The sequence below is a fragment of the Erpetoichthys calabaricus genome, chromosome 2, assembly GCF_900747795.2.
Source record: "Erpetoichthys calabaricus chromosome 2, fErpCal1.3, whole genome shotgun sequence".
In the NCBI taxonomy this organism is placed as follows: domain Eukaryota; kingdom Metazoa; phylum Chordata; class Cladistia; order Polypteriformes; family Polypteridae; genus Erpetoichthys; species Erpetoichthys calabaricus.
The window spans coordinates 126,979,761-126,995,556 of NC_041395.2; the positions used below are offsets into that span (position 1 = coordinate 126,979,761).

Below are 15,796 nucleotides of genomic sequence, written 5' to 3' on the forward strand. Positions count from 1 at the left end.
CCACTAACAGATTGAGGAGATCGTTTCTCCCCCAAACTATGCGACTCTTTAATTCCACCCAGAGGGGTAAACGTTAACATTCAACATTATACATAGTTATTGTCTGTTTTTTCTGTTTTTCACCTGCATTGTTATCATTCTTTAATTTAATATTATTTATTGTATCAGTATGCTGCTGCTGAAGAATGTGAATTTCCCATTGGGATTAATAAAGTATCTATCTATCTATCTATCTATCTATCTATCTATCTATCTATCTATCTATCTATCTATCTATCTATCTATCTATCTATCTATCTATCTATCTATCTATCTATCTATCTATCTATCTATCTATCTATCTATCTATCATCTGACCTTCTTCATTCCTCTCCTTGACACCATACCCATCACTTCCTCCTCTGTTTCCTTCACCAATATGTCCATTGAACTCCGCTCCAATCACCACTTTCTGTTCCTTGGGTACACTGTCCATCACTTCATCCAACTAACTCCAGAAATCTTCTTTCTCATCCATCACACACCCAACTTGTGGGACATATGCACTAACAACATTCATCATCACACCTATAGTTAAAAGCTTCACAATCATCACTCTGTCCAACACACTTTTCGTCTCCAAAACACTCGTGACATACTGTTCCTTCAGAGTAACCCCTACCCTGTTTCTCCTCCCATCCACACCATGATAGAACAATTTGAATCCATCTCAGATTCATCTGGCCTTATTTAGTCTCTTGCATGCACAATATATCAACCTTCTTTCTCTCCATCACATCAGCTAACTCTTTCCCCCTAACAGTCATACTGCCAACATTCAAAGTTCCTACTCTCAGTTCCACTTTCTTTACCTTCCTCCTCTCCTCCTGCCTCCAGACACATCTTCCCCCTCTTCTTTGGCCAACAGTAGCCCAATTTCTGCCAGCACCCTCTTGACTAAATTGATATGGCAAAATTTTACACCGGATGCCCTTTCTGATGTAACCCTCCCCGTTTATCTGGGCTTGGGACTGGCACGAAGAAACACACTGGTTGGTGCATCCCCTGTGGCTGGGTTAAATCTCTCATTTATAAGTACTGACCCTTTATTCAATGCTGTGTAGAAGCAATTACAGCTGCAGACTACTCTACAAGTGTTGAACTCCTGGATTTGGGCAGTTTATCCCATCCTTCCTGGCAGATGCTCTCAAACTTAGTTAAATTGGACAGAAAGCTTCTGTAAACTATGATCATCAGGTCTCTCCACAAATGTTCTCTGGGGTTTAAATTTGAGATTTGACTGGGCCACTCAAGGACGGTCACTGACTTATCTGATAGCCACTCAAGCAGTGTCTAGGCTGAATGCTTTGGGTCATTGTCATGATGAAAGGTAAACTGTCACCACAGTTTGAGGTTGTTTATACTCTTTCTTCAAGGACCTCTCTGTAGTTGGCTGCATTTGTCCTTCCCTCAATTCTGAACAGTCTCCTTATTTGTGCCTCTGAGAAACACCCTCCATAGCATAATTCTGGCACCACCATGCTTGTTGTCTCATCAGTCCAGAGAATCATTGTCCTCATACTCTCAGATTTCTTTAAACTGTCATATGCCTTTTGACAATGGGTGAAGCCACCCTCCCAAAAATGGCTGATTGATGAGTTTTGCTGAGACGGCCACTTTCAACAGGTTCTCCCTTTACAGCAGAGGACTTCTGAAGCTCTGTTAGAGTGACACTTGTGTTCTTGGTCACTGCCCTGACCAAGACCCCTCTTGCCTAGTTACTCAGTTTGATCGGATGGCCATCGCTAGGAAGAGTCACGATTGTTCCAAACTTCATCCATTTCACAATTATTGTGGCCAGTGTGTTCCTGGTTTTCCTACCCCTGCATTGATTTATGCCTCACCAAAATTTATTCCTGGAGGTATACAAAGTGTTTCTTGGACTTCATGACCTGGTTATTGCCCTTATGTGCAGTTTAAAAAGTAGGACCCTATATACACTGGTGTGTGCTTTTCTAAGCTATGTGTAATCAAGTCAATATGCCACAGTTGAACTCCAATTAGTTCTAGATCACCTCAAGGATAAATAAAGCAATCAGGATACACCAGGCCACAATTTGGAGTGCCACAGCATAGGGTCTGAATTCTTAGATAAATGAGTGATTTTAATTTTTGATATTTAAAATATTTGCAAACCTTTCTGGGAACATGTTTTCATTTTGTCATTATGGGTTACTCAGTGTAGATTGATGGCCAAAAGTGGGAAATTTATCAATTTAAAATTAAGTCTACAACACAATAATAATAATAATAATTCATTACATTTATATAGCGCTTTTCTCAGTACTCAAAGCGCTATCCACACATGGAGGAACCGGGAAGCGAACCCACAATCTTTCACAGTCTAAAGTGGAGAGGTCTGAATCCTTCCTGAATCCACTGTACATTTCACTCCACAGGCACTTTAAGTCTGCCACAAACATAATAATGATGCCTTAATACAATGTGTGTTGCGGACGCAAAGCCTCAAACCACATGGAAAGCCCACGCATTCATTTTCCGAATCCTTTAAATTCAAGTCCATCCATATGTCCGATATAACCCAATCGTAGAAGACGTAACCAATCCAGCCATCACTGAGCGCAAGTCGGGAACTGACACTGGTAGAGAAGCCAATCCAGACCACTGCGCACGCACGCAACAACAACCATCCATTTAGAGGCGCACGTCATTGTGATATGTAGTGGAATCTGTTGAAACAAGAAAGGCGTACAAACACGATACACATTGAGAATCTGAGACAGTATCGCACTTTCAGTTGTCAGCTAAACACGCGTATATGGAGAAAACATGTTAAATGTAATGCTGAAACGTAAAAAACAAATTAGGCAGACTGTCCCGCTATACTGCTTCTTTAATATGGCAATCTGAAAATGGAGAAAACATGTTAAATGTAATGCTGAAACGTAAAAAACAAATTAGGCAGATTGTCCCGCTATACTGCTTCTTTAATATGGCAATCTGAAAAGCCCACTTGCTAACTAAGAAACATTCGGGAGCCACAGCCTACGCTCATAACAGGACACTTCAGAGCGCATCGACCCGGAACTTGTGGCCGACCTGATGGAAAGACTGTTGGCGTTGCTTGGCAACGGCCCGCTATCCCTGACCTCTTTCTCAAACGCCAAGAAAACGTGAGGCAATAGAAAGTCGCTAACCCCGCGTTTACACTGGCACAGCTCGTCTTTAACAGGGCCGCATGGGAAAAGCATTGGCCGTGAGTTTTCACACTACCATCAGGATATGCATTAAAGGAGTCCGACCGACGTGAGGCAGGACATGTCAGAAAGGTAGGACACATGTTTACACTGGTATTGGAAAAAGTTTAAAGGGATGCGCGACACGAGAATTAACGTTAGAGCAGCAAGCCCCGCTTTCTCAGCTACAGACCCGCAAGCTTTATTAAAAGCAATGACACGTCTTTGCTTTATGATATTAAGCTTATGGGTGCTGAGAGAGTGGGATTAGACGTGACGTGAAGCAGAGCAGCCTAGACCCAGATGAATAAAAGATGTTCCATGTTTGGATATTGTTGCACGATGATCATTTAATTACATCTACTCGGATATCCCGCTGTTATGGCTACTGAATTAATCCGGTGCAAGGTGTAGAGGTCAAGGTAACCTAACCCTAATTTTAAAGGATCATGTTTTTTATTTGTAATACGTTTGAAAGATAAACCTAGACGACGTGAAAAACTAATCCGCAATAACTCGTTATAATAACGCTTTATAACGCATTTGAATAATCACAAATATAGTATATATATGTATATATTAGCGTAATCGTTTTACATAAAATATAACAAAATGTCAAGCAGTTTTAATACTTCTGTTATATAGTGTAATGAAGGTGTTTCTACCAAGCCAGATGAACAAAAAAAGAAACAGTTCATCTCTTGTTTCTATATGAGCAGTGTCAAATGTCTACAATTAATTTACAGAAATGTTCATTCATTTATAGAACTAATCAAACAAGGCCTCCAGTTATCTTCTGTTTCCACATTTTCTATTAAAGGGTCTCAAGACCCAAGAACCTGTCCAGATGGCATATGAACAGAGGCAGGAAGCAGCCCTGAACATGACCCAAGTCCATTACAGGGTACGCTCAGCTGCACTTATTCATGCCAGACCAATATTGAGTTTACGATAATCACACATTTGTACCAGTATTGAGCTGCCAATCGCTCAGACATTTGTATCAGTACTGAGCTGCCAATCAATTGCATACTGTATTTATATCTTTTGGGATGTAGGAAAAATTGTAGTACTTGAAGATAGTATAAAATATGTGCACATAGAGTGACAAGTCTGGGTCACCAGTTCAAATTATAAATTATAAATAACAGTTATATAAAAAGATGGTGCGTGTCTTTTAAAAGCCAATGTAAAAAAATTAAAAACTAATACAAAAATAGATAACAAGTACAAATTAAAGAGGTTGTAGCCCAGAAGACCCATATATTGTTTAGAATGAGCAAAGTGTTTGGGCTTACTTTATTCAAAACTTTTCAGTCTACAGTGAGATATTCTGGTCGGGGAGGAAATTATCAGATAGACCTCCTCGGTTAAGGTTGTGAGCAAAATATTGCCAGTGAGACTCTTCTTGAGATGGTGAGAATGGTAGAGGAGGGATACAGAAAATCCAAGTTTAAATAACTGGAACTTTTGAAAATTAAAAAAATCCCTTATCTCCAAATTCTGTTGTCTCATCCAGGACTTGAAGGATTAGATGACTCAGTTCTAAAAGTTTTTGTAAGAAAATGTACGATTTCTCCTCCTGCCTTCCCATGGTTTTAAATGTAGTTGGTTTGTTGATTTGTTAGTGTTAAAAGAAGGAAATAATTTAAAAGGAAAACTCATTTCAATCAGTCAGTCATAATTTCATGTATTAGGCTCTCAAGACAGTCTAGAAAGGCAATCAGAATTAAAAGAGTGAACTGAAACTTAATGAATAAGGGAACAGTTTAAACTTCAGATAACTCTGAAAGTAGTTTGTGTGTTTTGGGAAACTGAACGGCTTATTATAGATGCAGTTAATGTATGTGTTGGGTAACGTAATGAAATTCATGCATTTGTATCTGTTATTTCTTTTTAAACAATTACAGCATGACCATAAAATCTTCAAAATGCCAAAATAAAAAATGAATAATGGTTCTGGTGACATTACAAAGGGTCAAGGCTATTAAAGCACTTGTTGAAGGCGACAAAAAATGAATGAAACTGCAGTTGTGTTATCATTTCATATAAAAGGAAATCAGGACTTGGTATGGAATGTTAATATTCTTGCTCAGTAAAAAAAATGACAAAGTGATGGAATCATTAAAGCTTCTTACTTAATTTTTGAAACAAACAAAAGGACAATAATAGGCCAGAGAGTGATAACTGGGTTTCTCTACAATAATATTGCAGGTAGGCATCACATATGGGATCATATTTCGAAGTCCAATGATGTGTGTGTTATTATATATTGACCGTGGTTTGGTTGAATTCTTCTAATACGCAAGCATGGTTTCTTTGTTTTACAGTATTTTATATACAAAACATTTCATCAGTTCATTTGGTTAGAAAAAATATGATCCTTATAAACCTGATTTTTTTTTCCCCCTGCATGTTGAGTTAATTTTCACTCATTACCTTTTCGTGATTAGCATGCTGATAGTACATATTTTGAACTTTTTTTTTAAAAAAAGCACAACTTACTAAAAGTCAGACTTATTTTGTGTCCTGGTATTTTATGTAAGATTTATTTTGTACTGTAGCATTTTAAGATGTTTTTATTTTGGGTCACTAAAAATGTGTAGCTAAGGAGATGAATGTAAAAATGCCAAGTGCCACTCCACTATTGCAGAGATCTCCCATGGATATGTAATTCCTCAGATGTTTGGCTGATAGTATTCTTTGATCAATTTTTCCCATTGAAGTGCATTTGTAGGTCTAATAAGGGTTTTATACTGAAATATGACCTTAGTGTGAATTTCTTTGAAGTTTTTGATTGACAGTCCCTACTCTTGATTAGAGTGACATTTAAGTCAAACAATTCAGAGATATTTGTCTTTTCTCTTTTTGTAATATTCAATCATCTCTGTATATGTTATGGTCATCCATCCATCCATTTTCCAACCCGCTGAATCCGAACACAGGGTCACGGGGGCCTGCTGGAGCCAATCCCAGCCAACACAGGGCACAAGGCAGGAACCAATCCCGGGCAGGGTGCCAGCCCACCGCGGTATGTTATGGTCATGATGTTTTAAATTTAATCCACAATTGCACAAAGATGATAACGTCCTGTCCTCTAACATGAATACCGTGACCTTAATTATTGTGTCTTGTGAAACGTTGAGAAGTCAAGCAAACAGCACATTACACGTCTCCAAGTTGGAGGGGCTGTCAAACTTAATGACTACACTTGCTGCATCTTGTCACCTGGAGCATGTCAGATTGTTGAAATGGGAATTTCAGGGGATGGCAAATTAATGACTGTATAACAACATTTCAGCAGCCAGTAAACATTCTGCATAACAGTGCCAATGCAAATGCATATGTTTTCCAGGTATAGTGAATTCAGTCATAATTTCTGCCTTTCATTTTACCTTTTCCATCCCAGCCACAGGGGATGCACAGACTAGTGTGTTTCTTCAAGCTGGTCCCAAGCCCGGATAAATGGGGAGGGTTATATCAGGAAGGGCATCCGGTGTAAAATTTTGCAAAATCAATATGCAGACAACAGTACAAATTTCCATACTGGATCGATCGAGCCCTGGGTGCTGGTGGAAATTGGGCTACTGTTGGCCAAAGAAGAAGAAGGAGAAGAAGCGGGGGGAGACGTGTCTGGAAGCAGGAGGAGAGGAGGAAAGTAAAGAGAGTGGAACTGAGGGTAGGAACTTAGAATGTTGGCAGTATCACTGGTAAGGGTAGAAAGTTAGCAGAAATGATGGAGAGAAGGAAGGTTGATATATTGTATGTACAAGAGACTAAATGGAAGGGGAGTAAGGCCAGGTGGATCAGAGTTGGATTCAAATTGTTCAGTCATGGTGTGGATAGGAGGAGATATGGAGTAGGGGTTATTCTGAAGGAACAGTATGTCAAGAGTGTTTTGGAGATGAAAAGACTGTCAGACAGAGTAATGATTATGAAGCTGGAAGTTGGAGGTGTGATGATGAATGTTGTTAGTGCATATGCCCCGCAAGTTGGAGTGAGTTGGATGAATTGATGAACAGTGTACCCAAGGGACAGAAAGTGGTGATTGGAGCGGATTTCAATGGACATGTTGGTGAAGGGAACTGAGGAGGTGATGGATAGGTATGGTGTCAAGGAGAGGAATGAAGAAGGTCAGATGATAGTGGATTTTGCCAAAAGGATGGACATGGCTGTGGTGAATACGTAATTTAAGAAGAGGGAGGAACATAGGGTTACGTACAAGAGTGGAGAAAGATGCACACAGGTAGATTACATCCTATGCAGAAGAGTCGATCTGAGGGAGATTGAATACTGCAAAGTGGTGGCACTGGAAAGTGTAGTTAAGCAACATAGGATGGTGGTCTGTAGGATGACGTTGGAGATCAAGAAGAGGAAGAGAGTGAGGGCAGAGCCAAGGATCAAATGGTGGAAGTTGAAAAAGGAAGACTGCAAGGTTGAGTTTAGGGAGGAGGTGAGACAGGCACTGGGTGGTAGTGAAGAGTTACCAGACAGTTGGGAAACTACAGCAGATGTAGTAAGGGTGACAGCAAGAAGGGTGCTTGGCGTGACATCTGGACAGAAGAAGGAGGAAAAGGAAACATGGTGGTGGAATGGGGAAGTACAGGAGAGTATACAGAGGAAGAGGATGTGCAGCAGGTTAGAGTGATAAAGGTGGAAACGTACTCAGAAGAGTGGAGAGTGTGTTGAGCAGATGGAAAGGATACTTTGAGAGGCTGATGAATGAAGAGAACGAGGGAGAGAAGAGGTTGATTGATGTGGAGATAGTGAATCAGGAAGTGCAACGGATTATCAAAGAGGAAGTAAGGACAGCTATGAAGAGGTTGAAAAATGGAAAGGGCGTTGGTCCAGATGACACACCTATGGAAGCACGGAGGTATTTAGGAGAGATGGCAGTGGAGATTGTTTAATGGAATCTTGGAAAGTGAGAGGATGCCTGAGGAGTGGAGAAGAAGTGTACCGGTGCCGATATTTAAGAATAAGGGAATGTGCAGAGCTGTAGTAAATACAGGGGGATAAAACTGATGAGCCACAGCATGAAGTTATGGGAAAGAGTAGTGGAAGCAAGGTTAAGAAGTGAGGTGATGATTAGTGAGCAGCAGTAAAGTTTCATGCCAAGAAAAAGCACCACGGATGCAATGATTGTTCTGAGGATGTTGATGGAGAAGCATAGAGATGGCCAGAAGGAGTTGCATTGCGTCTTTGTGGACCTGGAGAAAGCATATGACAGGGTGCCTCGAGAGGAGTTGTGGTATTATATGAAGAAGTCGGGAGAGGCAGAGAAGTACGTAAGAGTTTTACAGGACATGTACGAGGGAAGTGTGACAGTGGTGAGGTCTGCGGTAGGAGTGACGGATGCATTCAATGTGGAGGTGGGATTACATCAGGGATCAGCTCTGAGCCCTTTCCTATTTGCAATGGTGATGGACAGGTTGACAGATGAGACTAAACTGGAATCCCCGTGGACTATGATGTTTGCTGATGACATTGTGATCTACAGCAATAGTAGGGAGCAGGTTGAGGAGATCCTGGAGAGGTGGAGATATATTCTAGAGAGGAGGGGAATGAAGGTCAGTAGGAACAAGACAGAATATATGTGTGTAAATGAGAGGGAGGTCAGTGGAATGGTGAGGATGCAAGGAGTAGAGTTGGCGAAGGTGGATGAGTTTAAATACTTGGGATCAACAGTACAGAGTAATGGGGATTGTGGAAGAGAGGTGAAAAAGAGAGTGCAGGCAGAGTGGAATGGGTGGAGAAGACAGTGTCAGGAGTGATTTGTGACAGACAGGTATCAGCAAGAGTGAAAGGGAAGGTCTACAGTCGGACGGTACTGAGACCAGCTATGTTATATGGGTTGGAGACGGTGGCACTGACGAGAATGCAGGAGACAGTGCTGGAGGTAACAGAGTTAAAGATGCTAAAATTTGCACTGGGTGTGACAAGGATGGACAGGATTAGAAATTAGTACATTAGAGGGTCAGGTCAAGTTGGATGGTTGGGAGACAAAGTCAGAGAGGCGAGATTGCGTTGGTTTGGACATGTGCAGAGGAGAGATGCTGAGTATATTTGGAGAAGGATGCTAATGATAGAGCTGCCACGGAAGAGGAAAAAAGGAAGGCCTAAGCGAAGGTTTATGGATGTGGTGAGAGAAGACATGCAGGTGATGGGTGTAACAGAACAAGATGCAGAGGACAGAAAGATATGGAAGAAGATGATCCGCTATTGCAACCCCTAATGGGAGCAGCTGGAAGAAGAAGAAGAAGAAAATTTTACCTTTTCCATTTTTTCCTAGTGTGACAAACAATCCTCTGTTATGTTTGTGCAGTCCAAACCATCTGCTTTTCTTCTTTCCTTATGGGAGCATTATATGTACTGTACTTGAGTGCTCATTGGTAGCCATCTCTTTCACATACAGTTAGGTCCATAAGTATTTGGACTTTGACACTGGATTTGAATTGAAGCAATCATTATCATTAGCCCCTGGAAAAATTGGGGGTATACAGAAAGTGGCTGTCATTTCTAAACATCTCATACAATATTTTTGGTAAACCTCTTAAATTAAAGATGAAAGTCTACATTTCAGTCCATTAATGATTGATAACTTAATTTCAGATTCATTGTGGTGATGTACAGAGCCAAATTTATGAAAATTGTATCAATATCCAAATACTTATGGACCTAACTATACACAAGTCCATTAAATAATTTGGTTTTGTTCGAGCAAGGGATGTCAGACTACCGCTCATCACAGGTACCTGATGCAGCTGCTCCCAGCAATCTAAGATTATATAAATGAAGGCTATGCCTGAAAACTACTAGAAAAGTCATGAAATGAGATCAGGACGTCAAGCAGTCTTTATTGCTGACTCTCCTGCCAGACATCCTCTATCAGTCAACTTCCTGTTACAAGCCAAGGTCTTTTCTTCAAGACATGGTAGGCAACATAATGAGCAAGTGAGCATGCCCAGTATTTCTTTGTGATCTTATAGTGTGATGTGATGAGAAATGATTACTCATATCAGTGGATGCAACCTGATTTGTAACACCTACATGTACTCATACTGTAGTTTGTTCCCCTCATGTTGTGAAGTGTCAACATGGTAGGAGATGGAAATCATTGCAACTCTTCCCACACTAATGTATAATAAATGCCAAGGGAGCCAAAGTGCACAAAATACTCAAACTTAAGAAAAAAGGAGAACATAAAGTAATGCATGAAATAAAGGAAATCAAAATATTCAGTCTTTCTGGGGCTACCTTCTTATGTGCTTGACAGGTGTGGCAGCTTACAAAAGAAGTAGTTTTCTCCGTCTCACATGCACACTTTACTCTTGTGGCTTCTTCTCTCTACTCCTGACATACTGAATCACTGAGTCTTCTGTAACTCTTATATACTAAGATCTTTAGGCAAAGTAATGTCTCAGGTGCTCGCAGCTTTGGCGTCTTCCATCTACCAGAACATCAGTAGTCATAACCAAGAATGGACTAGGGCAATGAGGACACAAACAACAAGTAATGTTAAAGTGAAAGTGGTTATTCACTATAATTCAGTGTTCATGAAAATGAGTGCAGGGCAGTCAGATTTTCAAATAAATAAACCAGAAAAACAGGTGCAAATCAAGGTCAAAATGATCCATAAATAAGTTTATAGGTTAAAACCCAAGAGTAAAACACATTTTAAAAACAGAATCTGCTTCTCTTTTTCTCTTTCTGTGCCCAATGCTTCTTTCTTACGTTCGTCTCCCATGCTTACTCTTTGGGTCTTCGAAGTAGGGCTGAAATGGCAGCAAATGTGGTTAACCTTTTTTCTCTTTGTCTCAGTCACTTCAGTTGTTAACTGCCAGGATTCCATCCTCAGGTGTCCGTAGGATGATCCCAGGAGTCCTCATTCACTCCTGTACTTACCAATGCTCAAAAGGAGCAACTTGCCTGGGAGCACTGTTCCTCTCACTCCCAGCGAGGCCTCTCGACTGCCTTGCCTCCTTTTCACTGCACCAGTTCAAACTCCTGATTCTTCTTTCTCATTCTCTACTCTTGATCATGTTTTTCCTCCCTGTGTCTTCTGTTCAGATCCTTTCTATACTTTGTGGGTATAGGTGTTTCCTTAAAGACACACAGAACATGAGTGAGAAATGAAGGGGCTGACTGTGCTTGTACGTGAGGCAGCAATCAGACAATTTCCTTGTTGAACATCCCATGGCCGCATGTCTTTCCACCGGCAAGCACCCAAACCCAAAACTTCTGAGCTGCACTGTTTCTATCTTCCCTATTATTTAAAAAAAAAACTTGGGACGAGATGTGATCTTTTGAAGAGAGATCTTTTGAGGAGAGACACTTACACGTCCCGCGAGACAGGCAAGTCACGTCATACTTACAACCTAAGGAAGCAAGTCCCGTGATACATATGCAGAGCAGGTTAGAGACAATAGAAGTAGGAAAATTTGAAAATGTCTCAAAAAATGAGAGTAAAGATCACATTAGTGCAAACAAACAGAAAATATTACTCGGTGAAATAACGAAACAGCGAAAAGAGATCGAATAGTGTTTGAGGATGTCTGGGGGAGAAGAGAGACAAGGCAGTGACTTTAAAATGATCTAAGCGCCGCACAAAATGTAGATCACGCGGCACGGAAGCAGCAGCATGCCAGCAGCTGATCGAGCAAAGAGGAGTTAAAAAAAACAACTGTTATTTGATTCCCATTGTATCACCATTAAAGAGGGGTTTCGGAGGAGCGACCGTGACTCCTAGGGGTGCGTTCAGCCCCCCGTTCACAATGGCGCGTAGTGCTGGCAGGGAAGTGGGAGGGGTGGAGGGGGAGGGAATGGGAGGGGTAGGTGAGCGAAGTGCAGATCACACTGCACAGCAGAGCAGCATGCCAGCCTCTGATCGAGCAAAGAGGAGGAAAAAAAAAAAGGAATTTGTTTCCCAATGTATCACAGTTTAAGAGGGGTTTTGGAAGAGTGGCCGTATCTCCTTTGTAGTGCATTCATCCCCCCTTTTCACAACAGTGCATAGCACTTGGCTGGGGGGAGGGGGCAAAGCCCCCAAGTATATAAAACTGTACTTCTCCTGGCAACTTCTGCAGTGAGTAAGAATTGTGCCACTTCCTGTAGATTTACCCTTGCTAATGAAGAGGAGCCAGGCAGCACTGACACCTGATAGGTTGCCAGTCCACTAGCATTCTTTGGGAACATTATATGTTTCCACACAGGCTACAGCCTCACTTTCCCCAAAATGGTGACCCTGTCTTTGGCCCTTTGGTGACACCCAGGACACTTACAGGGTTTTGTCCTGTCATGTTGGGAATTGTCATCATTGCCAGTGAGTTTGTTTTTCTCTCTCTCTCTTTGGGTCAGCTTGTCCTGTGCCTCCCTTTCTAGATAAGCTATCTTTTGCCCGCTGTTTGTGAATGCTAATTCTTAATTTTCATTATATATTCATTTCAAAATAAATTGAATGTATACAGTAAAGATAATTGTTTTTAAATTCAAGGACACCTTTGTGTAAATTTGAACTTACTTACTGAAAATCAGAAAATCTTTTCTTTGTTAGTCACATGATAGAAATGGATTATCATTCTACAGCAGAACTAATGCTGGTGTGAGCATTGCTGGCTGTTTACTTCTCTATAATGTTTTGATATTCTGCCCTTCTAATTCTCCCTTCTCTCTCCTCAGCTCCTCGGGCGTCGTTAGGAGCAATGACAGTTTTCCCAAATCTTACTCATCAAACTGCTCAGATTTAAGTGGCACCAGTAGTTTATTACTTTTAGCTGCAAGTAGCAGAGAGGCAGAGGAAAGTCCTGATTCTGGCATTGCATCACCAGTAAGTAATTTTGAAGTATTGAAATTACAGTTCTCAGTTGCTGTCTGCATGGAGTTTACTTATTTTGCTATGTTGTTATGACTTTCTCTCCAGGGGGGTATTTTTCGTACGTGGATTAGTCGTTTAGCCGGATGTAATTGTTGACGATTTGGCCTGATCCTGGATCTGTCGGTTTTTCGAAACTCTTGCTGGAAGTGTTGTCATAGCAACACATCCTAATCCGCAGACCTGCTCGGAGCAGGTTTGTTCTACGTAAACAAGGATTAGTTTACACACGTGATCAGTGACGGTGCGTGGAAGTCATCCAGTCATGGCTTCGCCGTTCATGAATGAGCGACCAATGGATATTGGTGCGCAAATTATAAGAAGAGAATTTCATATAGAGAGGGTTTTGCACGATCGGCAAGATCCTTTATTGCTCCTGGAGGAAATTCTTTTCGAAAGATACCGCTTTAGCCGAGGGGGAATATTGTACCTCAAAGATTTATTAGCACCTTATATTCGAAGTCAAACTCGGCGAAGTCGGGCTCTCACAACCACACAGACAGTATGCATTGCTTTGAGGTTTTTTACAAGCGGCACTTTTTTTATATACTATAGGCGATGCGGAAAATCTAACTAAAAGTGCACTTTGCCAGGCAATTCGTAAAGTCTGTTTGGCACTGAAATATTTCCTTCGGGTTTTTATAGTGTTTCCTGGACACCTGCGTGTGCAGACAATAAAACAGGCGTTTCATGCCATTGCAGGTAGGTAATACACAGGCTAAAACACCCACAGTTCCATGAAGAATCTCAATCAGCCTAACATTCTCATTACCAGGATTTCCAAATGTGATTGGGCCACATGGGACTGATCAGAGTGGAGTTTGATCAAACATCATTTGGAAAATGTACCTCTCCTCCTGATGAATAATCAGGCACAGTGTCTTCATCAAATATTTGACCTTCGTCAATATCTTGTTGGTCAGACACAGGTTCAAGGGATATGACATTCCCTGCAACTGACCCAACAAAAAAGAGGGCTATATGGAACATACCTATGGCACACATGGAGGACAAATATATGCAATGACCATCCTTTACCTGAAATGAAGTGACCACTGCATCCTGCCACTGGTTCTGAGGAGGAGCTTCCCCCTGGAATGCCCTCAGAAACAGGGCGATGGGCATTTTGCTGGAGAGCCAACTCTTCTGCAGGGGTTAGGTCTGGACCTTGTGGACCTCCACCTGTTTTTTGCTTGTCTGCTTTCTTATTAGCTTTAAAATTAATGTTTTTTATATTATAAATGATTATTTATGTCAACAATTCTTTAAATAGTTATATACAGTAATCCCTTGCTGTATCGCGCTTCGCCTATCGCGGATTTTAAATGTAAGCATATTTAAATATATATTGCGGATTTTTTGCTGGTTCATGGATTTCTGCGGACAATGGGTCTTTTAATTTCTTGTACATGCTTCCTCAGTTGGTTTGCCCAGTTGATTTCATACAAGGGACGCTATTGGCAGATGGCTGAGAAGCTACCCAACTTACTTTTCTCTCTCTCTCTTGCGCTGACTTTCTCTGATCCTGACGTAGGGGGATTGAGCAGGGGGGCTGTTCGCACACCTAGATGATACGGACGCTCGTCTAAAAATGCTGAAAGATTATCTTCACGTTGCTACCTTCTGTGCAGCTGCTTTGTGCTGCACGGTGCTTCGCATACTTAAAAGTACGAAGGGCACGTATTGATTTTCGATTGTTTGTTTTTCTCTGTTTCTCTCTCTCTCTCTTTCTCTGCTCCTGACGGAGGGGGTGTGAGCTGCCGCCTTCAACAGCTTTGTGCCGCGGTGCTTCGCATACTTAAAAGCCAAACAGCCCTATTGATTTGTTTGCTTTTCTCTATCTCTCTGACATTATCTGCTCCTGACGCGCACTCCTTTGAAGAGGAAGATATGTTTGCATTCTTTTAATTGTGAGACAGAACTGTCATCTCTGTCTTGTCATGCAGCACAGTTTAAACTTTTGAAAAAGAGACAAATGTTTGTTTGCAGTGTTTGAATAATGTTCCTGTCTCTCTACAACCTCCTGTGTTTCTGCGCAAATCTGTGACCCAAGCATGACAATATAAAAATAACCATATAAACATATGGTTTCTACTTCGCGGATTTTCTTATTTCGCGGGTGGCTCTGGAACGCAACCCCCGCGATGGAGGAGGGATTACTGTACCAATATTTACCAGTTTGAAGTATATTCTTGTACTTCACTTTAACCTGTTCCCATGTTCTCCTTGTGCTCACGTTTGATCTGTTATTATGACACATTAAATAATAATTAATCTGACACATAGGAAATGAAACGCTGCATTCAGTAAGTACAATGCACAGTACTTAGCGTTTAATTCGTCGGCCACTTTTTGCCAGCCGTCTTTTCTGGTCTGGGCTGCTTTTGCAGTGTTACCCCTTGTGCATATTAAATCTTGACATTCTTCATGTCCTTCGAATAAAAGGTCTTGCGCCGCGTGTGTGAAAAAAATGCGCCCGTTCTTTTGTCGTTTTGTTACAACCTATCAAAGACTTGCTGATCATGTTTTCTAGACTCAATATATATGGGCTTTTCACTCAGCGCGGGCGCGCGCATTCATCTCGTATGATTAGATCCAGCTAGACTAATCTAACACACGGCTGCGTTTGAAAAACCGACCTATCCTGGATGAGTGTCACCGGCATTAACTTATCCAAGATGAGGCACCT

General features: G+C 41.3%; 1 protein-coding gene across 1 annotated transcript in view; it reads left to right on the forward strand.

The window, feature by feature from the left end:
• Positions 1 to 2,958: 2,958 nt before the first annotated feature.
• LOC114646336 (uncharacterized) overlaps positions 2,959 to 15,796 on the forward strand; it is a 31,264-nt gene continuing 18,426 nt past the window's right edge. The window contains exons 1-2 of the mRNA XM_028794492.2: positions 2,959 to 3,329; positions 12,915 to 13,062. Of these exons, the coding sequence (XP_028650325.1) occupies positions 3,319 to 3,329; positions 12,915 to 13,062 (159 nt within the window). The 5' untranslated portion in view covers positions 2,959 to 3,318. The remainder of the gene's footprint in view (positions 3,330 to 12,914; positions 13,063 to 15,796) is intronic.